The following is a 24,827-nucleotide window of genomic DNA, read 5'->3' as shown; positions in this document are numbered from 1 at the left end:
GAAGAAGACACTGGGCGCTGAGACCACTAGACAAGCTCTTCGCTTTTTTACAGAGACAAAGGAGCCTTCATTCAGGTATAGTATGAACTTATTTTATTACGTAAAACGCTATTATGTTATTTTGTTAGGATATAGAATTGAAATGGTTAAATTTAGTTGGGGGGGAGAGAGAATTCTAAATGGGGGCCATTGTTACTTGTCCATCCACTCTCTACGGCAACGTATATCTATATAGAGATAGTGTGAAATCGACATTCATTCAATTAACAAGAAGAAACCACATAAAATGTTCGCTTAGAATTTAAAACATTTGTAAAATGGAAACTGGGATAGTAATTTCGGTACATTTTGTAGAGTTTTACATTGTCTTTAGATTTTAAGCGAATGAAAAGTTGGTTACTATGACCAAAAAAAAATCGCTTTTAAGTCACCTGTCTCGAGCGAAAAAAAAAGCTTAGTCACTCAATCAAGACAAAATGGCTTCCACCAGATAACGCCTCAGTAGACTGATCTTAGATCAGTAAAATTGCATTGCTCTGTTCAGACCACATATAGAGAAACTGACTCTGGGCACAGTTTCGGTTTGAAAGAAGGGGAAGAGGTTAATTTACCCTGCTTCATTTCTAATACCTTTGTTCAATGCTAAAATTCTTTAGAATTAAGAATCTGTGCATTCAATTGTCTCAAAAAATAGGTGAAACTTACATCATTCCTCATAACTTACAATTGTACATGTTATAGTTACTCTTTATTAAGCTGTGTGTGTGTAGGAGTGTGTGTAGGAGTGTGTGTGTGTGTGTGTGTGTGTGTGTGTGCGTGCGAGAGGGTGGCTGGGTGTGGTTAGTTAGTGAGAGCAGTTGTGTGCATCTGGATATGACCACCAGGTTTGAGGCAGGTGCACAAGAAGAAAGGACAGAAGCCCGAACAGAAAAGACGACATTGGAGGAAGTACAGTGCAGTCATCCATAAAGTAGAAAGCACTACTAAACTTCTCGCCACAGTGTAGTGTTTCCTACTTTATGGATGAGTGTACTGTTGGCTACGGTGACAAAGACAAAGGAGACAAAATGGCGTCTGCAGTGGAGAGACTGTTCACATTCAGGAAATGAGAAAAAGAGAAACCTGCACTGTTTGACATAGTGGTGGCGTGCACAGCGCAGTGTGTCACCGACTACAGTTCACATGGGCTGTGCACCCACCCAACACTGAACAAAGCCGGAAAGACCTCATGCTTAGCCTTTTAGCAATGACTGGTGCTGAATTCATTTGTGTATTAAAATTGTGAACTGGAAATTATTTACATGTCTCAAACTATATATAGGGAAATGTTTTACATGTCTCAACCTATAGATATATAATTTATTTCCGTCTCAAACTATAGATATGGGAAATGTTTTAAATGTCTACAGCTATATATGGAAATGTTGTAAATGTCTCAAACTTTATATATGGAAATGTTTTACATGTCTCAAACTTTATAGATATGGAAAGACTACATTTGTTGAACTGTATATGGTCTGGTCCTGTAAAATAGCTATTATCATTCTATATGGTGTCATTCTCTGCTTTTAATTTAGAAACGTATGATGTATATTGATTGAAGTCTGTATAATTGGTGAGTGTATTGCCAAATTTGTCTTCATTAAATAATTAAATAAAAATTTCATTTTTTTTGTCTTTTCTATTAAAATTCTACCCCCATTAGCATTTTGTGTCAGTCAAAGTAACACAAAGTCAAACACAAAATCCCCAGCACAACTGCTTGTTATGTGAAAATATACTTTATTCCTGTAAAAAGATCCAGATTGAAAGAAATCGACCACAATTTCAAGTCAACAAATCCTCCGTGCACTACTTCTGACTTGTCGTTCCTCCGTGCACTACTTCTGACTTGTCGTTCCTCCGTGCACTACTTCTGACTTGTCGTTCCTCTGTGCACTACTTCTGACTTGTCGTTCCTCCGTGTACTACTTCTGACTTGTCGTTCCTCCGTGCACTACTTCTGACTTGTCGTTCCTCCGTGCACTACTTCTGACTTGTCGTTCCTCCGTGCACTACTTCTGACTTGTCGTTCCTCCGTGCACTACTTCTGACTTGTCGTTCCTCCGTGTACTACTTCTGACTTGTCGTTCCTCCGTGCACTACTTCTGACTTGTCGTTCCTCAATCAACAACACTGCTTCCACATGCAAAAAGACATCGGAAAAACAACATGAACAAAATTTAAAACAAAAACCTATTTACAAGTGAGCTTTCCCCAAAACGGGTAATAAAAACCTTAATATACAAAAGGTAAATCGTCCATTGTTTTCAAAAGAAAGCATACATACAGGTCAGGAAAGACAACAACAAAACATTCCCTTCTCTGTATGAAAATATGTTTCATACCTCATAGTCCAAAGACCCAGAGTGCCCTGGCTTACATTCACGTACAGCTTTACATAATTAGATACATACAGACCTAGTCCTGAAATGCCATAATACTCCACACTTGGCTTCCACTGCATCGACAACCAATCAGACGACTAAAAAAAGTTGCAAACGTAATGCCAAGTGAACGCGAGACCTATACATAAATACATAACTATGACGATAATAAATAAGGCAGAATAGGGGATAACATTGTTATTATGCATGCAGTCAATAATCAAAGTAGTGTAAACAACGTATTCAGACTAAGCAAGGTCTTGTAAGGCTAAATAGTATAATGTAATATAAACTGTTGTCTAAAATGCTTGCTAAGGGTTAAGAAGTCCTATATAGATAGGAGAGCTGGAGAAGATTAGATGTAGCCTATGTAGAGGCAGACAGGGCCAGTAGTAGCAGTAGCAGTAGTTCATTCCTAAAGCTTGCAATAACAATTTATGCTAGTAGCTTTCTGACTACAGATTAGAGCAGGTAAGTACATTAAAAGGCTGTGAAGGAATACAAAAATATCCACGGTACATTTTCAGCCACTTTACACGTACAGCACACTACGGCTACCTCATCATTCCTGCTTCTAAACAGATGTCTCCTCCTCATCATCATCAACACTTCCTTCATACTTGGCATGTTTGTTCTGCTATTAGTTATTCTCCCTTTTAATTGATAACACTGAACTATACAATAAAATTTAAAAAAACAAAATAAAACATTCAGAACATCAAAGAACCCAGATTTGCCTCCTCCAATGTCTGGAGTCAGGTGTGCGTAGACTCCGCCCTATGCTGGGGCTAATCCAATGGGTTGCAAGCATCGTTCAGAATGTTGCAGATGAAACTGTGGGCTATAGAACAGACCTGGGCTCTTATCAGGTAGAACATACCTCTGTTTTGCCCCGCTGCCATACCCCTGGTGTTTGATGCTTGGTCTCCTCGTTATGGTAATAGACAAAGCACCTCATGTTTTTTGGCAAGAATCTTCCTCTCAATAAGTGAGACAAGGTGGCTCGACACAGACAGAGCCGAGTGACTAAGACTAGTTTTACCTGAGAAATGATTAAAAATAAAAAATAAAATTTAAATAAACTAATAAAACAAAAACGTATCAAACTTAGTAACGTCATCTATCATTTGGACACCTTCAGAAAGCTATTACTGCATATTATATCAAATGGAACGTTGGGATTAAACGCACAATGCAGCTCATGTACATGGGTTGGGTGGATAACCACGGTAGCACACAATGCAGCTCATGTACATGGGTTGGGTGGATAACCACGGTAGCACACAATGCAGCTCATGTACATGGGTTGGGTGGATAACCACGGTAGCACACAATGCAGCTCATGTACATGGGTTGGGTGGATAACCACGGTAGCACACAATGCAGCTCATGTACATGGGTTGGGTGGATAACCACGGTAGCACACAATGCAGCTCATGTACATGGGTTGGGTGGATAACCACGGTAGCACACAATGAATACCTCTAAATGCTGTTAACAGTTGCTAGTCTTGTTCATTGTCCTTTACAACACTCCTAAAACAGACAACTAAATCAAAAGGAGACAGAGGAACAGGTACCCTGTAAGATGACACTACACACACACACACACACACACACACACACACACACACACACACACACACACACACACACACACACACACACACACACACACACACACGAGTTCTGTGTCAAGGCATAGACAGGTTTCAGTCTGGCTGCGTCTACACACCCTTTAGAAGGCCGTAAGGCCTGTCCATCCTCACACTCGTCACATAACACACTAAATATCAAACATTCCAGACATTACAAATAATCAACAGCCTCTAAAAGAAATGACTTGTTGGTTGTCAATCGTAATGAAATGGAAGCAGTTGTTGTTAAATGGAACAGCTTCCATTCAGCTATACTGTGTAGTGAACTCTTCATAATAAGTGAAAGGGGTGGCCTAGTGGTTAGAGCGTTGGACTAGTAACCGTAAGGTTGCAAGTTCGAATCCCCGAGCTGACAAGGTACAAATCTGTCTTTCTGCCCCTGAACAAGGCAGTAAACCCACTGTTCCTAGGCCGTGATTGAAAATAAGAATTTGTTCTTAACTGACTTGCCTAGTTAAATAAAGGTTAACATAAATAAATAAAAGACTCAAAGTGTACAATTAGCATATTTTTGTTGTTAGCTAGTTACAATACTTTTGATATGAGACTCACTGATGTTAAAATACATCCATGTAGAAAACATTCCAGATGGATCTGAAAAGTGACAGGGTTGAGAAACAACAGTCGACAGACGAAGGGACCCTCGTCCATCCTCTCAGTTTAAACTAGCTGACAGTGGTTAGAGCGTAGCCTGGACATGATGCACGGGCCTCTCCGAGCCAACGACGGAGAGACTAAATGAAAGTCTAGAGCACCATTTTAACATCTGCATCTGATCAAATCCTTCCAGATAATCCTGCCAGATGAAGGTGAAGGAGAAACCCCTCACAGAGTGGACTACTGAAAGGGTTATCATAGAATCAGTGGGTATTCAGAGGACGTCTGTAAGCACAGCACAGGTTAGGAGCCGAAATACTTCAACGTGCTCGTTAACACGCTCTCAACTGATGCCGTCACGTCTTATATACGGCAATGGTTTCATCTGAAATGGCTCCCTTTTCCTAAAGTAGTGCACTAAATAGGGAATAGGGTGCTATAGTAGTGCACTATATAGGGAATAGGGTGCTATAGTAGTGCACTATATAGGGAATAGGGTGCTATAGTAGTGCACTATATAGGGAATAGGGTGCTATAGTAGTGCACTAAGTAGGGAATAGGGTGCTATAGTAGTGCACTAAGTAGGGAATAGGGTGCTATAGTAGTGCACTATACAGGGAATAGGGTGCCTACACACAAAATACGCTCCACATATTGCCAGCTGGTCTAGTAGTATTATATTGAAGAGGTGTATTCAGCTGTATAATATCTTAGTGTATCCATAGTTACTGAATATTACAACTAAACTAACAGCCCAAGACAACCACGACTGATAATAATGTAAAAGTGTTTTCAACAAAAACTACAATGGGGGGGTAAATGTCCCAAGTTTCAATCCTTCTTGCTGGATCCCAACTTTTTGAAAAGCTTCTTTCCTTTGGAGAAGAAGCCTTTCTTCTTCTTTCCTGGTGGGGAGATGTCTGTCTGGTCTGTCTGTGAGGGGCTTTCTGCTGGGACGTGGTGTGAAGAGGTGCTGAGGCTGGCTTGCCTTGGGGTTGGGGCAGGGTCCATGGAGGAGGGTTTCATCATGGCTGCTGCTGCGGGTGGATCCAGGTGTAGGTGGTGTTGGTGGTCTGTGTGGACTGGGCCAGTCAGCCCTGTGTGTAGGGGTGGATGTGTGTGGACTGGGCCAGTCAGTCCTGTGTGTAGGGGTGGATGTGTGTGGACTGGGCCAGTCAGTCCTGTGTGTAGGGGTGGATGTGTGTAGACTGGGCCAGTCAGTCCTGTGTGTAGGGGTGGATGTGTGTAGACTGGGCCAGTCAGTCCTGTGTGTAGGGGTGGATGTGTGTGGACTGGGCCAGTCAGTCCTGTGTGTAGGGGTGGATGTGTGTGGACTGGGCCAGTCAGTCCTGTGTGTAGGGGTGGATGTGTGTGGACTGGGCCAGTCAGCCCTGTGTGTAGTGGTGGATGTGTGTGGACTGGGCCAGTCAGTCCTGTGTGCAGGGGTGGATGTGTGTGGACTGGGCCAGTCATTCCTGTGTGTAGGGGTGGATGTGTGTGGACTGGGCCAGTCAGCCCTGTGTGTAGGGGTGGATGTGTGTGGACTGGGCCAGTCAGCCCTGTGTGTAGGGGTGGATGTGTGTGGACTGGGCCAGTCAGTCCTGTGTGTAGGGGTGGATGTGTGTGGACTGGGCCAGTCAGTCCTGTGTGTAGGGGTGGATGTGGAACCTCTTCTGGGAATGTGCTCAGGCTCACCTTGTGGAGGGAAACCACGGAAACAGAGTATAAGAATGCAACACTTCTTCATTCTTAAAGTATTGAGGCTTCTACTGAACCTGTCGATCAACTAAAACTGTTCATTAACATCCTATCAACAACAAACTTACTAAGAGTCAGTTATGTCAATTGTACATGAACTGATTGAACTAACACGAACACGTAACAGAGGGAACATTTAACTCTAAATAGTTGGCTAACGCTAAAAAAAGAAGAAATCAGGGCCTCTAAATCATCAGGGAAGCCGAGGGATATAAATCATCAGGGAAGCCAAGGGATATAAATCATCAGGGAAGCCGAGGGATATACATCATCAGGGAAGCCGAGCGATATAAATCATCAGGGAAGCCGAGGGATATAAATCATCAGGGAAGCCGAGGGATATACATCATCAGCGAAGCCGAGGGATATAAATCATCAGGGAAGCCGAGGGATATAAATCATCAGGGAAGCCGAGGGATATACATCATCAGGGAAGCCGAGCGATATAAATCATCAGGGAAGCCGAGGGATATAAATCATCAGGGAAGCCGAGGGATATACATCATCAGCGAAGCCGAGGGATATACATCATCAGCGAAGTCGAGGGATATAAATCATCAGGGAAGCCGAGGGATATAAATCATCAGGGAAGCCGAGGGATATACATCATCAGGGAAGCCGAGGGATATAAATCATCAGGGAAGCCGAGGGATATACATCATCAGGGAAGCCGAGCGATATAAATCATCAGGGAAGCCGAGGGATATAAATCATCAGGGAAGCCGAGGGATATACATCATCAGCGAAGCCGAGGGATATACATCATCAGGGAAGCCAAGGGATATACATCAGCAGGGAAGCCGAGGGATACAGGAGAACGGTGGGGTGGGCAGAGAATACCCAGTTGTTCAGAAATCTCAGCCCGTCACCCTGGGCCTGATCGTGTGAACATGGACAGGAGGATACACATCTGAGGAGTCTAGTACTGGTAAGGTAAGAATGAGGATGAACAGCAGCACAGGGTGCAGGGAGTAGGGAGTAGGGAGTAGGGAGCACTGGTTACTAACACTCAGCTGGGAGGGTGTGATCCCCTCAGAGACACTCACGCTTTAAGTCTTAAAGTGCACAGTTCGTTTTTGCTTCTTCAAAAAGGCCATGCAGGAAACAGAAGGAGAAAATAAATGTAAAAACAGAAATGATAGAGACTTAACCAAAAAAGAGTAAGACATAAGGTGACAGAGATACGACAAATAAAACATAAAAGAACATAACATAAAATATTATATTTTGGAAAATGGTCAGCAGCATCCCACGCTGCATCCCACTGCTGGTTTGCCTCTGAAGCTAAGTAGGGTTGTCCCTGGATGGGATACCAGATGCTGCTGGAAATGGTGTTGGAGGGCCAGTAAGAGGCACTCTATCCTCTGGTCTAAAATATAATTATAATATCCCAATTCTCCAGGCCAGTGATTTGGGGAAGTTAAACGGGTCTCCTGACTTTCTGTAGTCACTAAAGATCCCATGGCACTTATCGTAAGAGTAGGGGTGTCCTGGCTAGATTCCCAATTTGGCCACCTAATCATCCCCAGCTTCCAATTGGCTCATTCCTCCCCCCTGTAACTATTCCCCAGGTCATTTCTGTAAATGAGAATGTGTTCTCAGTCAAATTACCCGGTGAAATAAATGCTGTGTGGAAGTTTCACATTCAAAAGAAAAAATAGATTAGAACTTATTTCCCATCAGGCTTTGAGAGGCAACGGGCTACAAATGTTTTGGCTACTAGGCCGTCATACGTGTCCACACAGCGTGCTGACCGTACCTGTGATTCTGTCCTGTGCTCGGCTACAGACTGAGGCTGGGGGTCAAATGGTGGGGCTTTCCCAGCAGCCTCTGGGGCAGCCTGTAGGAAGTTAGATGGGACCAGGCCTTTGTGTCCGTTCAGGTCACCCTGGAAACAACACACATTATACACCCACATCACACATGTGTAACCTGGGACCTTAGTCAATCAAAAAAAGACAGTCCGCGAGTATGTCTGTCCATCAACTACACCTTCATTAATACTGTAACAACAACAACGTCCTCGTCATACACATGGTCACGTCTTTAAGGTGTTAAAACAGTTTAAAAGAAAATTACAGCCTTCTCAGAGTGTTTGTTCGCACACGCGAGACAGAGACAGAGACAGAGACAGACAGAGAGACAGAGAGAGAGACAGACAGACAGACAGACAGGACAGACAGACAGACATACAGAGAGAGAGAGAGAGACTTACATAGAAGAACCCATCATCGTCCATGTCACCAAACACATAGATGATATCCCCTGCACCGAAGGTCAGCTCCACCTGCAGATGGCCATAGAGAAGACCATGAAAACAATAGGACTTCATCTTCCCCAAATTGGAGTAACATCAACTGGTATGGTCTGATTGGTATGAGACTTGTTTCCATTGTCCAGTACAGACAATAGAACCTTAGAGCTCCAACTTGACTGTCTAGTGAATCAGAAACACGTATTTTTACTGTCTGTTTTTAGATACAACTATAACACAAGCCTTCGTTACAGGGAATAGCATGACGCTCACCTCGATGTCAGCGTTGGGAGAACTCTCTCGAGGGTCGTAATCAAAGATGGCCTTCATCCTGCGAGGACCGGGGCACGCCGGGTTTGCCATGGCAACATCAGATTGGCTGGGATCTGTCAATCAAACACAGAAATACAGAGTCAGATTTCTGACCATTTTTTGAGTGGAACATCTTGTTCATTTTAATTTCCATGTCAGCATGCAATTAATAGTAACTCATGCAGCACACAGCTAGGTGCAGCACACAATCACCGGGAGAACCGAGAGTAAAAGATGAACAACAGCAGAGGCTGGCTTTGTGGATGTTTTTGGACCATTTCTTTGCAGGCTTTCAGGATGGTGAGGGTCACATAAAAGAGTCAAGACAGTTTAGTCTGTTTTCACTCAGTTTAGTCTGTTTTCAGACAGTTTAGTCTGTTTTCAGACAGTTTAGTCTGTTTTCAGACAGTTTAGTCTGAGTGAATACAACAGGTGGAGAATTAACCGTAAAATGCTTTCTTACGAGCCCTTCCTAACGACGCAGAGTTAAGAAAAAAGAAAAAAAGAAAAATAGAACACGAGGAACAAAATACACAAGAATGGAGCATTAGAGGGAGCACCAGATCACTGTGGAGCTATATACAGGAAGTACCAGAACCAGATCATTGTGGAGCTATATACAGGAAGTACCAGAACCAGATCATTGTGGAGCTATATACAGGAAGTACCAGAACCAGATCATTGTGGAGCTATATACAGGAAGTACCAGCACCAGATCATAGTGGAGCAATATACAGGAAGTACCAGTACCAGATCAATGTGGAGCTATATACAGGAAGTACCAGAACCAGATCATTGTGGAGCTATATACAGGAAGTACCAGCACCAGATCATTGTGGAGCTATATACAGGAAGTACCAGCACCAGATCATTGTGGAGCTATATACAGGAAGTACCAGCACCAGATCATTGTGGAGCTATATACAGGAAGTACCAGCACCAGATCATTGTGGAGCTATATACAGGAAGTACCAGAACCAGATCAATGTGGAGCTATATACAGGAAGTACCAGATCAATGTGGAGCTATATACAGGAAGTACCAGTACCAGATCAATGTGGAGCTATATACAGGGAATACCAGTACCAGATCAATGTGCAGGAGAAAGAGGTATTTGAGGTAGATATGTACATGAAGGCAGGGAAAATTGACTAGGCATCAGGATAGATAATAATAATAAAAAACAGATTAACAGCAGCATATGATGAGTGTAAAAGTGTGTTGTGTGTGTGCATATGTAGTGTATGTGAAAGTGTAAGTGTGTGTGTGTGTGTGTGTGTGTGTAAGTGAAAGTGTGTGTATGTGAAAGTGTGTGTGTGTGTGAAAGTGAGTGTGTGTGTGTGTGTGTGTGTATGTGAAAGTGAGTGTGTGTGTGTGTGTGTATGCGAAAGAGAAAGTGTACGTGTGTTTTTGACTGTGTGTGTGTATGTGAAAGTGTGTATGTGAAAGTGTGTGTGTGCGCGTTTGAGTATGCGTGTATGTGAAAGTGTAAGTGTGAATGTGAAAGTGTGTGTGTGTGTGTGTTTGAGTGTCAGTTTAACTGTAAGTGCAAAACAAGAAGAGACTTGAGAGTTCATGTAGTGATGATGTCACTTAGAACATTACATGACACAACATTAGGAGGAAGAGGACATCATCACCACCACTGTTATCAACAGGCAAGCAGACAGTCCTTGGTGGCAGCAGGATGAGGTTAATTCATATCAGCCCGTTAGAATGACGCAGCAAGTCAGAGACAGAATTAGAGAGGTCGCATGTTGATGATGTCATGGGTATCTAGTATAACACATGCCGGTTTCCAGTGGAGACTTGAGAAGTTAGAGAAAGGTCTAGAGAGCCAGTGTAACGACGATGTCATGCGTATATGTTCTAATACATGCAGGTTTCCAGTGGACACTAGAGCAGGCGTCCCTTCATGCTGGGGGGGGGGGGGGGGCAGAGAGAGAGAGAGAGAGAGAGAGAGAGAGAGAGAGAGCGAGCGAGCGACTAACGGATACGTTACAAACCTTGACTGGAGGAGTCTAAGCTATCTTCCCACAGCGCAGCAGCCTCCACTGGAAGAGCAGATGGGTTATGGGGTTGGGGTTGGGTTGGGAGAGAGGAGCAGGTCAAATGAAGCATTTCACCCTGGTCCTCCTGGCTCGGACACACTCAGTAGTACAATCAAACTAAATGTAGAAACCAAAGCCAACCCTAGAGAGAGCAGTCCGAGGCCAGATCTTATATTATACAGCCACACAGGAGACAGACAGAAGGAGATCAGAGGGGATGCTGCACTGAAACTAGGGCAATTTGTATATTCAAACGCTATAACCAGGAACTGCATCAATCTAAGTTTTAGGCCTCCTACATCTTAGCCTATGGAAGATCATTATAATGTTGATGTTGAATACTGTGAATCCACAGATCATTATAATGTAAATATTGAATAGTGTGAATCCACAGATCATTATAATGTTTTGGATATTGAACAGTGTGAATCCACAGATCATTATACTGATAATGTTTTATATATTGAATAGTGTGAATCCACAGATCATTATAATGTTGATGTTGAATAGTGTGAATCCACAGATCATTATAATGTTTGAATATTGAACAGTGTGAATCCACAGATCATTATAATGTTTTGGATATTGAATAGTGTGAATCCACAGATCATTATAATGTAAATATTGAATAGTGTGAATCCACAGATCATAATAATGTAAATATTTAACAGTGTGAATCCACAGATCATTATAATGTTTTGGCTATTGAACAGTGTGAATCCACAGATCATTATAATGTTTTGGATATTGAACAGTGTGAATCCACAGATCATTATAATGTTGATGTTGAATACTGTGAATCCACAGATCATTATAATGTAAATATTGAATAGTGTGAATCCACAGATCATTATAATGTTTTGGATATTGAACAGTGTGAATCCACAGATCATTATAATGTTTTCGATATCGAACAGTGTGAATCCACAGATCATTATACTGTTTTGGATATTGAATACTGTGAATCCACAGATCATTATAATGTTTTGGATATTGAACAGTGTGAATCCACAGATCATTATAATGTTTTGGATATTGAACAGTGTGATGATCCACAGAACATTATAATGTTTTGGATATTGAACAGTGTGATGATCCACAGAACATTATAATGTTTTGGATATTGAACAGTGTGATGATCCACAGAACATTGTAATGTTTTGGATATTGAACAGTGTGAATCCACAGATCATTATAATGTTGATGTTGAATACTGTGAATCCACAGATCATTATAATGTAAATATTGAATAGTGTGAATCTACAGATCATTATAATGTTTTGGATATTGAATAGTGTGAATCCACAGATCATTATAATGTTTTGGATATTGAACAGTGTGAATCCACAGATCATTATAATGTTTTGGATATTGAACAGTGTCCACAGATCCCCTCTGATCAGAGTGATAGAGTGGAATCAAAGGAGGAGTGGAAAGAGGGAAGGAGAAAGGAGAGAGAGACAGCCAGTCAGCAGCGACAGCGAGACACACCTTTCTTGGATCGTCTCGGTTTCGGCGGTGGGACAGGGCGACGCGGAAGCTGTGCATGTGAGCGAGTGCCTTTATGAAATTTAAAAAAAGGATAACCAAATTTGAAACCAAAAAAGAAAAAACACAGACAGACAGAGACGCCAGAACCATGAAGAAGCAGACCAGACAAGAGACAGAATGAGTTTGAAGCCTGTAAAAAGCCATTTTATAAAACAACCAATAGTAAATAACCAGCGAACAGAACACAGGAAGTGGAAGTGAAAGGGTTAAAACATCCGAAGAGATCCTTTTTTGGGGGAAATATATGCATGAAATAGAGACATATTGTTTTGTCAGCTTTCTCTAGTGGGCTGGGTGGTTAATGCTGTGTGTGTGTGTGTGTGTGTGTGTGTGTGTGTGTGCGTGTTGGGGTCCATAGCACTTAGCCCCCCCACAGCTTATCCCACTAACTTATGCTTCTAGTAATTCTTTGAAATGAGTCACATGACACGGAGTCGATGAACAACCCATTAGCTCAAGCTGGTTATCCTGAAACAGTCAGCAAACACAAACATCCATGTGCAATTGAAGACGAACCATGAAAGCATACAAAGCAGCTCATAGGAGTGGGATATCTTTGGTTTACTTTTTCATTTAATCAAATAGCACAGATCTTACTCAGGACATGAGTCATTTAAAGTGAGAACTCATTAACAGTAAAAAAAAAGATAATGAGTTCAATGTGTGTTTTCCATTAATCAAGATGCAGCTGCTGCTCTATCACCTCTGAGGAATTCCTCCAACAAAAAATACATCCTTTGCCTTGATGACAGATTTGCACACTTTTGGAATTCTCTCAACCAGCTTCAGGAGGTAGTCACCTGGAATGCATTTCAATTAACAGGTGTGCCTTGTTAAAAGTTAATTTGTGGAATTTCTTTCTTTCTTAATGCATTTGAGCCAATCAGTTGTGTTGTGACAAGGTAAGGGTGGCATACAGAAGATAGAGCTATTTGGACCAAGTCCATATTATGGCAAGAACAGCTCAAATAAGGAAAGAGAAACGACAGTCCATCATTACTTTAAAACATGAAGGTCAGTCAATATAAGACATTTCAAGAACTTTGAAAGTTTCTTCAAGTGCAGTCACAAAAACCATCAAGTCTCTCTCTACTTGCCCATCATCATCTGCACATCTATCACTCCAGTGTTAATGCTAAATTGTAATTATTTCACCTCTATGGCCTATTTATTACCTTACCTCCCTACTCTTCTACATTTGCACACACTGTACATACATTTTTCTATTGTGTTATTGACTGTACGTTTGTTTATGTGTAACTCTGTGTTGTTGTTTTTGTCACACAGCTTTGCTTTATCTTGGCCAGGTCGCAGTTGTAAATGAGAACTTGTTCTCAACTGGCCTACCTGGTTAAATAAAGGTGAAATAAAAAATAAAAATCAACTGTTCAGAGGAGACTGCATGAATCAGGCCTTCATGGTCGAATTGCTGCAAAGAAACCACTTCTAAAGGACACCAATAAGAAGAAGAGACTTGCTTGGGCCAAGAAACACGACCAATGGAAATCTGTCCTTTGGTCTGATTGGTCCAAATTTGAGGTTTTTGGTTTCAAATGCAGTGTCTTTGTGAGACACAGAGTAGGTGAGTGGATGATCTCTGCATGTGTGATTCCCACCATGAAGCATGGAGGAGGAGGTGTGATGGTGTGGGGGTGCTTGATTAGAATCACACTTAACCAGCATGGCTACCACAGCATTCTGCAGTGATACGCCATCCCATCTGGTTTGCGCTTAGTGGGACTATGATTTGTTTTTCAACAGGACAATGACCAAAAACACACCTCCAGGCTGTGTAAGGGCTATTTGACCAAGAAGGAGAGTGATGGAGTGCTGCATCAGATGACCTGGCCTCCACAATCGCCCGACCTCATCCCAATTGAGATGGTTTGGGATGAGTTGGACCGTAGAGTGAAGGAAAAGTAGCCAACAAGTGCTCAGCATATGTGGGAACTCCTTCAAGACTGTTGGAAAAAACGTGTGCAAAGCTGTCATCAAGGCAAAGGGTGACTACATTGAAGAATCTAAAATATAGAATATATTTTGATTTGTTTAACACTTTTTTGCTTACTACATGATTCCATATGTGTTATTTCATAGTTTTGATGTCTTCACTATTATTCTACAATGTGGAAAACAAAAATAAGAAAAACCCTTGAATGAGTAGGTGTGTCCAATATATACAGTGGGGAGAACAAGTATTTGATACACTGCCGATTTTGCAGGTTTTCCTACTTACAAAGCATGTAGAGGTCTGTAATTTTTATCATAGGTACACTTCAACTGTGAGAGACGGAATCTAAAACAAAAATCCAGAAAATTACATTGTATGATTTTTAAGTAATTAATTTGCATTTTATTGCATGACATAAGTATTTGATCACCTACCAACCAGTAAGAATTCCGGCTCTCACAGACCTGTTAGGTTTTCTTTAAGAAGCCCTCCTGTTCTCCACTCATTACCTGTATTAACTGCACCTGTTTGAACTCGTTACCTGTATAAAAGACACCTGTCCACACACTCAATCAAACAGACTCCAACATCTCCACAATGGCCAAGACCAGAGAGCTGTGTAAGGACATCAGGGATAAAATTGTAGACCTGCACAAGGCTGGGATGGGCTACAGGACAATAGGCAAGCAGCTTGGTGAGAAGGCAACAACTGTTGGCGCAATTATTAGAAAATGGAAGAAGTTCAAGATGACGGTCAATCACCCTCGGCCTGGGGCTCCATGCAAGATCTCACCTCGTGGGGCATCAATGATCATGAGGAAGGTGAGGGATCAGCCCAGAACTACACGGCAGGACCTGGTCAATGACCTGAAGAGAGCTGGGTCCACAGTCTCAAAGAAAACCATTAGTAACACACTACGCCGTCATGGATTAAAATCCTGCAGCGCACGCAAGGTCCCCCTGCTCAAGCCAGCGCATGTCCAGGCCCGTCTGAAGTTTGCCAATGACCATCTGGATGATCCAGAGGAGGAATGGGAGAAGGTCATGTGGTCTGATGAGAAAAAAATAGAGCTTTTTGGTCTAAACTCCACTCGCCATGTTTGGAGGAAGAAGAAGGATGAGTACAACCCCAAGAACAACATCCCAACCGTGAAGCATGGAGGTGGAAACATCATTTTTTGGGGATGCTTTTCTGCAAAGGGGACAGGATGACTGCACCGTATTGAGGGGAGGATGGATGGGGCCATGTATCACGAGATCTTGGCCAACAACCTCCTTCCCTCAGTAAGAGCATTGAAGATGGGTCGTGGCTGAGTCTTCCAGCATGACAACGACCTGAAAGACACAGCCAGGGCAACTAAGAAGTGGCTCCGTAAGAAGCATCTCAAGGTCCTGGAGTGGCCTAGCCAGTCTCCAGACCTGAACCCAATAGAAAATCTTTGGAGGGAGCTGAAAGTCCGTATTGCCCAGCGACAGCCCCGAAACCTGAAGGATCTGGAGAAGGTCTGTATGGAGGAGTGGGCCAAAATCCCTGCTGCAGTGTGTGCAAACCTGGTCAAGAACTACAGGAAACGTATGATCTCTGTAATTGCAAACAAAGGTTTCTGTACCAAATATTAAGTTCTGCTTTTCTGATGTATCAAATACTTATGTCATGCAATAAAATGCAAATTAATTACTTACAAATCATACAATGTGATTTTCTGGATTTTTGTTTTAGATTCCGTCTCTCACAGTTGAAGTGTACCTATGATACAAATTACAGACCTCTACATGCTTTGTAAGTAGGAAAACCTGCAAAATCGGCAGTGTATCAAATACTTGTTCTCCCCACTGTATATATATATTTAAGAAAATCAAGACTAGAAGGAGAGGAGTAATTGCCTTTCACGTTGTTTCACTGTCCACTCCACGGACCAATGGGGATTTCATGAAATAAAACCACAAAGAGCATCCCCACACCTGTTGAAAGACCGCAGTTCGTACACATTCTACAGTGACGCGTACAGGCCGACAACATCAAGACAAACCATAGAGCTGACAGCAAACAGAAAGCACTATACAAATACAATGCACTTGACTGATTCATTGTTTGATTACATGGACGACTTGGATCAGGCCCTGTATAATTGGCACTTGTTGGATGAACACAGTTGGCATTGGATGTTGATATGATTGACAGCTGTAAAACCATTTGATGATTGGATGTTGTTATGACTGACAGCTATTCCTACCTATCTTCTCCATGTTTGTGGCAGTAGACAGGAAGCCCTGCTGCAGGAGTGTCTCTCTGGTCTCCTCGTCCTCCACCTGAATCTCTGACACCATGTTACATGGCACGTAACCATGACGACCGTTCGACTCGCCGCGGTAGAATCCATCCGAGTCTTTGTCTCCGTAGATCTGGACATGGAGGATGGGGGAAAGACAAACAAGATGGCGGCTGTTAGGTTGTGTTATTGTCTAACTACCTCATTAATAGAAGAGAGATAACATGGAGAAACGTTTTGCCTTCCACTACCAATCACTATTATTAAATTTTTTTGGACATATTTTGGTACTTTTCACCCTTTTTTCTCCTTAATTTCATGATATCCAATTGGTAGTTACAGTCTTGTCCCATCGCTGCAACTCCCATACGGACTTGGGCGAGGCGAAGGTCGAGAGCCATGCGTCCTCCGAAACACGACCCAACCAAGCCGCTCTGCTTTTTGACACACTGCTCGCTTAACCCGGAAGCCAGCCGTGCCAATGTGTAGGACGAAACACTGTAAAGCTGGCAACCGAAGTCAGCTCGCATGCGCCCAGCAAGCCACAAGGAGTCACTAGAGTGCGATGGGACAAGGACATTCCGGCCGGCGAAACCCTCCCCTAACCCGGCCGACGTTAGACCAATTGTGCGCCGCCTCATGGGTTTCCCGGTCTCGGCCGGCTGTGGGATTGAACCCAGGTCTGTAGTGACGCCTCAAGCACTACGATGTGCCACTCAGGAGGTCACAACCAATAATTATTGACAGATCGGATGAGTGTCTAACATAGTGCCAGGATTATCACTGGGATTATTCTGGCAGGTTCCATACCTTGATGATTTGTCCCTCTCTGAAGGGCAGTTCTTCCTCAGCAGCGTCGGGGTTGGGAGACATGTTGACCGGGTCGTAGGGGAACAGAGCCACAAAGATACGCACCTCATTGTCTCCTATAGGCCATGCATGATCCATGCTCTCTGCACGCAAACACACAAACAGAACTCACATTATTTGGAGCAACGGTTAGCCTACAAGCATTGTGGGGCAAAGGACCAAATTATTTCAAACGGTAATATAGGCCCTTGGTTTTGCCTGGTCAGACGCACACACACACTTCCACAGTCCCACAGTGTAGTGGAGCGGGTCTAGAGCGTCAAGTTCCTTGTGTCCACATCACTAAGGAATTAACATGGTCCACACACACCCACACAGTTGTGAAGAGGGCACGACGGCGCCTCTTCCCCCTCAGGAGGCAAAAAAATAAGAAGATGTGTCACGGGCCCTCAGATCCTCAAAATGATTCAGCTGCACCATCGAGAGCCTCTTGACTGGCTGCATCACCACCTGGTACGGCTACTGTAAGGCACCCGACGACAAGGCGCTACAGAGGGTGGTGAGAACGGCCCTAGTACAACACTGGGGACGAGCACCCTAGCATTCAGGACCTTTATACCAGGCGGTGTCAGAGGAAGTCCCTAAACATGTTCTAATACTCCAGACATAGACTGTTCTCTCTCCTACCGCATCGCAAGCGGTACCGATGCACCAAGTCTGGAACCAACAGGACCCGGAACAGCTTCTACCACCAAGCCATAAGACTCTTACACAAGATTGCTAAATAGCTAATCAAATGGCTACCCGCTGCTGCTACTGTCTATTATCTATCTTGTTGCTGATTTCCTTTTAACCCTACCTATATGTATCAATCAATCAAATCAAATGTATTTATAAAGTCCTTTTTACATCAGCCGATGTCACAAAGCGCTGTACAGAAACCCAACCTAAAACACCAAACAGCAAGCAATGCAAATGTAGAAGCTACCTCAATTACCTCATACCCGACTCTGTAGTGGTACTCCCTGTATATAGCCATGTTATTTTTTAAAACTTGTTATTGTTATTCGTTATTCACTGTGTATTTATTCCTTGTATCACAATCTCAATTTAAATGTTTTATCTAACTCTGCATTGTTGAAAAAGGACCCATAAATAATAATTTCAGTCTACACCTGTCGTTTACAAAGCATGTGACAAATACAATTTGACTTGATCCAAACGGTAGAGCTCACTCCCCCCCCCCCCCGCTCTGCTGTGTAATGGCGTGGCCCGGAAGTGTACTTAAGAGAGGTAATCAAGCTAATGCCCTGAGCCTGAGACAGTGAGGCCTAAGCTGCTTCAGAAAGAAACGTGCGTATGTCTATGATCCCCGGTAAGAGAGGAAGAGGGGAAGAGAGGAAGAGGGGAAGAGAGGAAAGGAGGGAGAGGGGGAAGAGAGGAAAGGAGGAAGAGGGCAAAAAGGGGGAAGAGAGTAAAGGAGGGAGAGAGGAGCGGGGAAGAGGGGAAAGGAGGGAGAGAGGAGAGGGGAAGAGGGGGAAGGAGGGGAAAGGAGGGAGAGAGGAGAGGGGAAGAGGGGGAAGAGGGGAAAGGAGGGAGAGAGGAGAGGGGAAGAGGGGGAAGGAGGGAGAGAGGAGAGGGGAAGAGGGGAAAGGAGGCAGAGAGGAGAGGGGAAGAGGGGAAGACAGGAAAGGGGAGAGAGCGGAGAGGGGAAAGGAGGGAGAGAGGAGAGGAGAAGAGGGGGAAGGAGGGAGAGAAGAGAGAGGAGAGGGGAAGAGGGGAAGACAGGAAAGGGGAGAGAGGAGAGGGGAAGAGGGGAAGACAGGAAAGGGGAGAGAGGAGAGGAGAAGAGGGGAAAGGAGGGAGAGAGGAGAGGGGAAAGGAGGGAGAGAGGAGAGGAGAAGAGGGGAAAGGAGGGAGAGAGGAGGAGAGGGGAAAGGAGGACAGAAAACAGAACCACAGAGCACGGCCCCCTTCACTCGCTAACTCTTAGAAAAATAATCTCTGGATGTGCTTATACAATAACAGCAACAACACAGGGCTGTGTGTCTATGTGATGTAGTGACCATGGTGACTGGTCACCTGGTTTGACCACAGGGCTGTCTGTCTATGGGATGTAGTGACCATGGTGACTGGTCACCTGGTTTGACCACAGGGCTGTGTGTCTATGGGATGTAGTGACCATGGTGACTGGTCACCTGGTTTGACCACAGGGCTGTCTGTCTATGGGATGTAGTGACCATGGTGACTGGTTACCTGGTGTGACCACAGGGCTGTCTGTCTATGGGATGTAGTGACCATGGTGACTGGTTACCTGGTGTGACCACAGGGCTGTGTGTCTATATAATGTAGTAACCATGGTGACTGATTACCTAGACCTACATGTGAACCGTTGTAGTGGACTAGGGCTTAATCTGCTCCAATGAGACCAGGTTCTATCTCATTAGGGGAAGATCAGTCCACCTGTATGTAGCAACAGTCAGGCTACAGGCAGAGCCAAGCTGACAGGGAGAAAAAGACAACGTTTATATCGTCTGTACATCGGCTTCCCTGATCCCCCCCTTCCTCTCTAGTCTTGCTGGGCGTACGTGAAGAGCGTCCTGTGTACCCATCTGCATGTTCTTTGTTCTTCCACCTACTGCTAAGAAAAGCTGAACTATATCTGAGACCTTCTCTGTGAGATTGAAAGAGGGGGAGAGAGAGGGAGAAAGAGAGAGAGGGAGAGAGGGAGAGAGGGAGGGAGAAAGAGAGAGAGGGAGAGAGGGAGAGAGGGAGAGAGGGAGAGAGGGAGAGAAAGAGAGAAAAAGAGAGAGGGAGAAAGAGAGAGAGGGAGAGAGAGGGGAGAGGGAGGAAAGAGAGAAAAAGAGAGAGGGAGAAAGAGAGAGAGGGAGGGAGAAAGAGAGAGAGGGAGAGAGGGAGAGAGGGAGAGAGGGAGAGAGGAGAGAGGGAGAGAGGGAGAGAAAGAGAGAAAAAGAGAGAGGGAGAAAGAGAGAGAGGGAGAGAGGGAGAGAGGGAGAGAGGGAGAGGGAGAGAGGGAGAGAGGGAGAGAGGGAGAGGGAGAGAAAGAGAGAAAAAGAGAGAGGGAGAAAGAGAGAGAGGGAGAAAGAGAGAGGGAGAAAGAGAGGGAGAAAGAGAGAGGGAGAAAGAGAGAGAGGGAGAAAGAGAGAGAGACGGAGAGAGAGAGAGAGAAAGAGAGAGGGAGAGAGAGAAAGAGAGAGGGAGAGAGAGAAAGAGAGAGGGAGAGAGAGAGGGAGAAAGAGCGAGGGAGAGAGAGAGAGAGAGGCAGAGAGAGAGAGGGAGAGAGAGACAGACCGAGATTGAGAGACCCCAGCTCTCCTGTATTGGCGGTTGGTTGGTTTCAGTACAGGCTAATCTAGGTACTGTGTTGGTTGGTTTCAGTGCAGGCTAATCTAGGTTACATTTTAAATTTACATTTTAGTCATTTAGCAGACGCTCTTATCCAGAGCGACTTACAGTAGAGTGCATACATTTTATTACATTTTTACATACTGAGACAAGGATATCCCTACCGGCCAAACCCTCCCTCCCTACCGGCCAAACCCTCCCTAACCCGGACGACGCTATGCCAATTGTGCGTCGCCCCACGGATCTCTGGTTACTGTGTTGGTTGGTTGGTTTCAGTGCAGGCTAATCTAGGTACTGTGTTGGTTGGTTTCAGTGCAGGCTAATCTAGGTACTGTGTTGGTTGGTTTCAGTGCAGGCTAATCTAGGTACTGTGTTGGTTGGTTGGTTTCAGTGCAGGCTAATCTAGGTACTGTGTTGGTTAGTTCAGTGCAGGCTAATCTAGGTAACTGTGTTGGTTGGTTAGTTCAGTGCAGGCTAATCTAGGTACTGTGTTGGTTGGTTTCAGTGCAGGCTAATCTAGGTACTGTGTTGGTTGGTTTCAGTGCTGGCTAATCTAGGTACTGTGTTGGTTGGTTTCAGTGCAGGCTAATCTAGGTTACTGTGTTGGTTGGTTTCAGTGCAGGCTAATCTAGGTTACTGTGTTGGTTGGTTTCAGTGCAGGCTAATCTAGGTACTGTGTTGGTTGGTTTCAGTGCAGGCTAATCTAGGTACTGTGTTGGTTGGTTTCAGTGCAGGCTAATCTAGGTTACTGTGTTGGTTGGTTGGTTTCAGTGCAGGCTAATCAAATCTATGTCTTTTCAATTAAAATGTTAAATTGAACCTTTATTTAACTAGGCAAGTCAGAACAAATTCTTATTTACAATGACGGCCTATGAACAGTGGGTTAACTACCTTGTTCAGGGGCAGAACAACAGATTTTTACCTTGTCAGCTCAGGGATTTGATCCAGCAACCTTTCGGTTACTGGCCCAATGCTCTAACCCCTAGGCTACCCCTCCCCCCTCTCCTCTGCCCTATCCCTGTTATAGTACTGTCCTCCCCCTGCTCCCCCTATCCCTGTTAGAGTACTGTCCTCCCCCTGCTCCCCCTATCCCTGTTAGAGTACTGCCCTCCCCCTCCTCCCCCCTGCCCTAATTGCGCTGGTAATCTGACTGACTGCAGAGTGGTGACTATAGTCCTGTTGTACTAGCACTGTACAAATAGAGAGAGACAGAGACAGACAGACAGAGACAGACAGAGAGAGACAGAGACAGAGAGAGACAGAGAGAGAGAGAGAGAGAGAGAGAGACAGAGAGAGAGACAGAGAGAGAGACAGAGAGAGACAGAGAGAGAGACAGAGAGAGACAGAGAGAGACAGAGAGAAAGACAGAGACAGAGAGAAAGACAGAGACAGAGACAGAGACATTGAGATAAAGAGGGGGGGGTGAAGAGGAGGAGGAATTCGATTCTGACCTTTGAGCTGATGTATGACCTCTGACCTGGTCAGCTTAGGAGATAGTCCAGGCTGTCTGCTCCACCCAGCACCAGCCTCCATCGACAGGTCTCTGCCAGACTCCTGGTCAACACACACACACACACACACACACACACCCACACACCCACACACCCAAACAAACACACAGAGCGAGACAGTCGGTCAGAGAGAAAGACAGACAGCAAATGTACAGTACAGTAGTGCAGGGTTAGAGACATGAGTTGTATAGGATAAGAACCAGGTGGTTGTGCAGGTTGAATGAGTCTGGAGAAGCGGATAGTGCAGACAGTCAGTCAGACAGACAGACGCTAGGTGGCTAGGACATCAGTTACAGGTGACCTGAGGCATCATGATAAGACGACTACACAGGCGCCGGTAGAAGGGAATCCAGAGGGAATACAGCCACAGGATACAACGAGTGAGAACACACCCATTCTGCTGCAGCAGCTGCGATGGCCTGGAGGGCAGGTTTTCCCTGGAGCCTGGCTAGAGGCCGGGGTTCAGGCTGTACCCCCTCCACCCACCACTCAGAGCCCATCTGGTCTACCACCACCTCCCCTCGTTCCCCGGGGCCGTAGGTCAACGGCTCCTCCTCGTCTGTCCCGTACTCAAGGTCGATTTCTGTTACCGAGCCCACCGGGGAATTGACCTTCCGAATGGTCTTGCTGACCAGGTGGGAGCCCGGACCCGGTGTGTGGCCGGTGGCCTGGGACGTTAACGCAGCGACCGCCATCTGACTCCGTAGCAAGGCTTCTCGTCTGAGCCGGTCCCCCAGTCCGCCTACCAAGGCCATCGTCCCCGCCCTACTCCCTCCCCCACCGTGGTGGGCCTTCTGGGTGGCCCGGGGAACCCACACATCCCTGCTGCCCCCGGTGTCCAGCAGCCCCTCCTCGGGGTGTCTGATGCTGTCTACTGTGTTTGCGTAGTGGACCCTGTTCTGGGCACCACCACTGTGTCTGGGTGAAGGCTCTTTGGCTTCGGGTCTGCTGTTGTGGTGGTAGTGGTGGTGGTGGTGGGGCTGGTGTCTGCTGCTGTGGTAGTGGGGATCATCAGGGTAGCGGCTTGGCCCGGCTTGGGACTGTCTGCGGTGGCGACGGTGACTATAGTCCTCGTCGACACTGTTATCCTCTTCATCAGTGACCTCTGGGATGCTGAACAAGTGCTCGTTATGGTGATGATGACCCTGATGGTAGGCCTGAGTCTGGGCCTGAGGAAGAAGCTTCAGGATCTTCTCCACAATCTCCTCGTCACTGTCCGGCACCTCCCACTGGTCTGGCTACAGGGGTCATGGGTCAAGGGTCATCGAGGAGGAGGTTTAACAGGTTGAAGGTACGAAGGTTGGATGAGGTAGGAGGTCAGAAAGGAACAGTGAAGAGTGAGGGTGGAGTGGTGGACAGGACAGGGTGACAGGAGGAACAGTGAAGAGTGAGGGTGGAGTGGTGGGCAGGACAGGGTGACAGGAGGAACAGTGAAGAGGGAGGGTGGAGTGGTGGGCAGGACAGGGTGACAGGAGGAACAGTGAAGAGTGAGGGTGGAGTGGTGGGCAGGACAGGGTGACAGGAGGAACAGTGAAGAGGGAGGGTGGAGTGGTGGGCAGGACAGGGTGACAGGAGGAACAGTGAAGAGTGAGGGTGGAGTGGTGGGCAGGACAGGGTGACAGGAGGAACAGTGAAGAGTGAGGGTGGAGTGGTGGACAGGACAGGGTGACAGGAGGAACAGTGAAGAGGGAGGGTGGAGTGGTGGACAGGACAGGGTGACAGGAGGAACAGTGAAGAGTGAGGGTGGAGTGGTGGGCAGGACAGGGTGACAGGAGGAACAGTGAAGAGGGAGGGTGGAGTGGTGGGCAGGACAGGGTGACAGGAGGAACAGTGAAGAGGGAGGGTGGAGTGGTGGACAGGACAGGGTGACAGGAGGAACAGTGAAGAGGGAGGGTGGAATATGACGTACAAAGAAAAAGTAAAAGAAAATGAATCAAAACGGTGAGTGAATTCAAGAGTGAAAGAGAAATAAAACCCCCAAAAACAAACATAACCAAAAGAGGCTGTCCTCCACAGCCAGATCAGATGTCTGTGTTACGGTGTGTGTGTGGTGACTGTTTACCCTGTTAGCTCCGGTGGTGTATCCCCGGGCCAGGGCGGGTCCAGGGGGGTCAGAGTAGAGGTCATCCTCCTCTTCCTCCAGGATATCAGACAGGTCAGATCCCCTACTGCTCTCTGGCTCCACCAGACCAGCAGTGTAACGCTGAACCACAGGACAGAACCACACAGCACAACACACTTACAGACCGTGGAATAACCAATGATGTTGCTTGTCTAACTCATATAAAATATGAGTTAGATATGTTGGGTATA

The 24,827-nt window shown here is 45.3% G+C and overlaps 1 protein-coding gene and 1 long non-coding RNA gene across 2 annotated transcripts in view; one reads left to right on the top strand and one right to left on the bottom strand.

The window, feature by feature from the left end:
- Positions 1-1,661, top strand: LOC139537872 (uncharacterized). Its single transcript, XR_011667612.1, has 2 exons — positions 1-75; positions 771-1,661. It is a non-coding gene; the product is annotated as an uncharacterized lncRNA (long non-coding RNA).
- Positions 1,662-1,762: 101 nt separating this feature from the next.
- Positions 1,763-24,827, bottom strand: part of LOC139536746 (peripheral-type benzodiazepine receptor-associated protein 1) — a 169,963-nt gene continuing 146,898 nt past the window's right edge. The window contains exons 22-32 of the mRNA XM_071337341.1: positions 24,577-24,717; positions 22,907-23,752; positions 22,455-22,557; positions 17,638-17,780; positions 16,792-16,960; positions 12,547-12,615; positions 11,011-11,154; positions 8,966-9,078; positions 8,654-8,725; positions 8,198-8,326; positions 1,763-6,375 (exon numbers count right to left, since the gene is read on the bottom strand). Of these exons, the coding sequence (XP_071193442.1) occupies positions 5,512-6,375; positions 8,198-8,326; positions 8,654-8,725; positions 8,966-9,078; positions 11,011-11,154; positions 12,547-12,615; positions 16,792-16,960; positions 17,638-17,780; positions 22,455-22,557; positions 22,907-23,752; positions 24,577-24,717 (2,793 nt within the window). The 3' untranslated portion in view covers positions 1,763-5,511. The remainder of the gene's footprint in view (positions 6,376-8,197; positions 8,327-8,653; positions 8,726-8,965; positions 9,079-11,010; positions 11,155-12,546; positions 12,616-16,791; positions 16,961-17,637; positions 17,781-22,454; positions 22,558-22,906; positions 23,753-24,576; positions 24,718-24,827) is intronic.

The sequence above is a fragment of the Salvelinus alpinus genome, chromosome 13 (assembly GCF_045679555.1).
Source record: "Salvelinus alpinus chromosome 13, SLU_Salpinus.1, whole genome shotgun sequence".
Classification (NCBI taxonomy): domain Eukaryota; kingdom Metazoa; phylum Chordata; class Actinopteri; order Salmoniformes; family Salmonidae; genus Salvelinus; species Salvelinus alpinus.
This window is presented reverse-complemented; position numbering and strand designations above follow the sequence as displayed.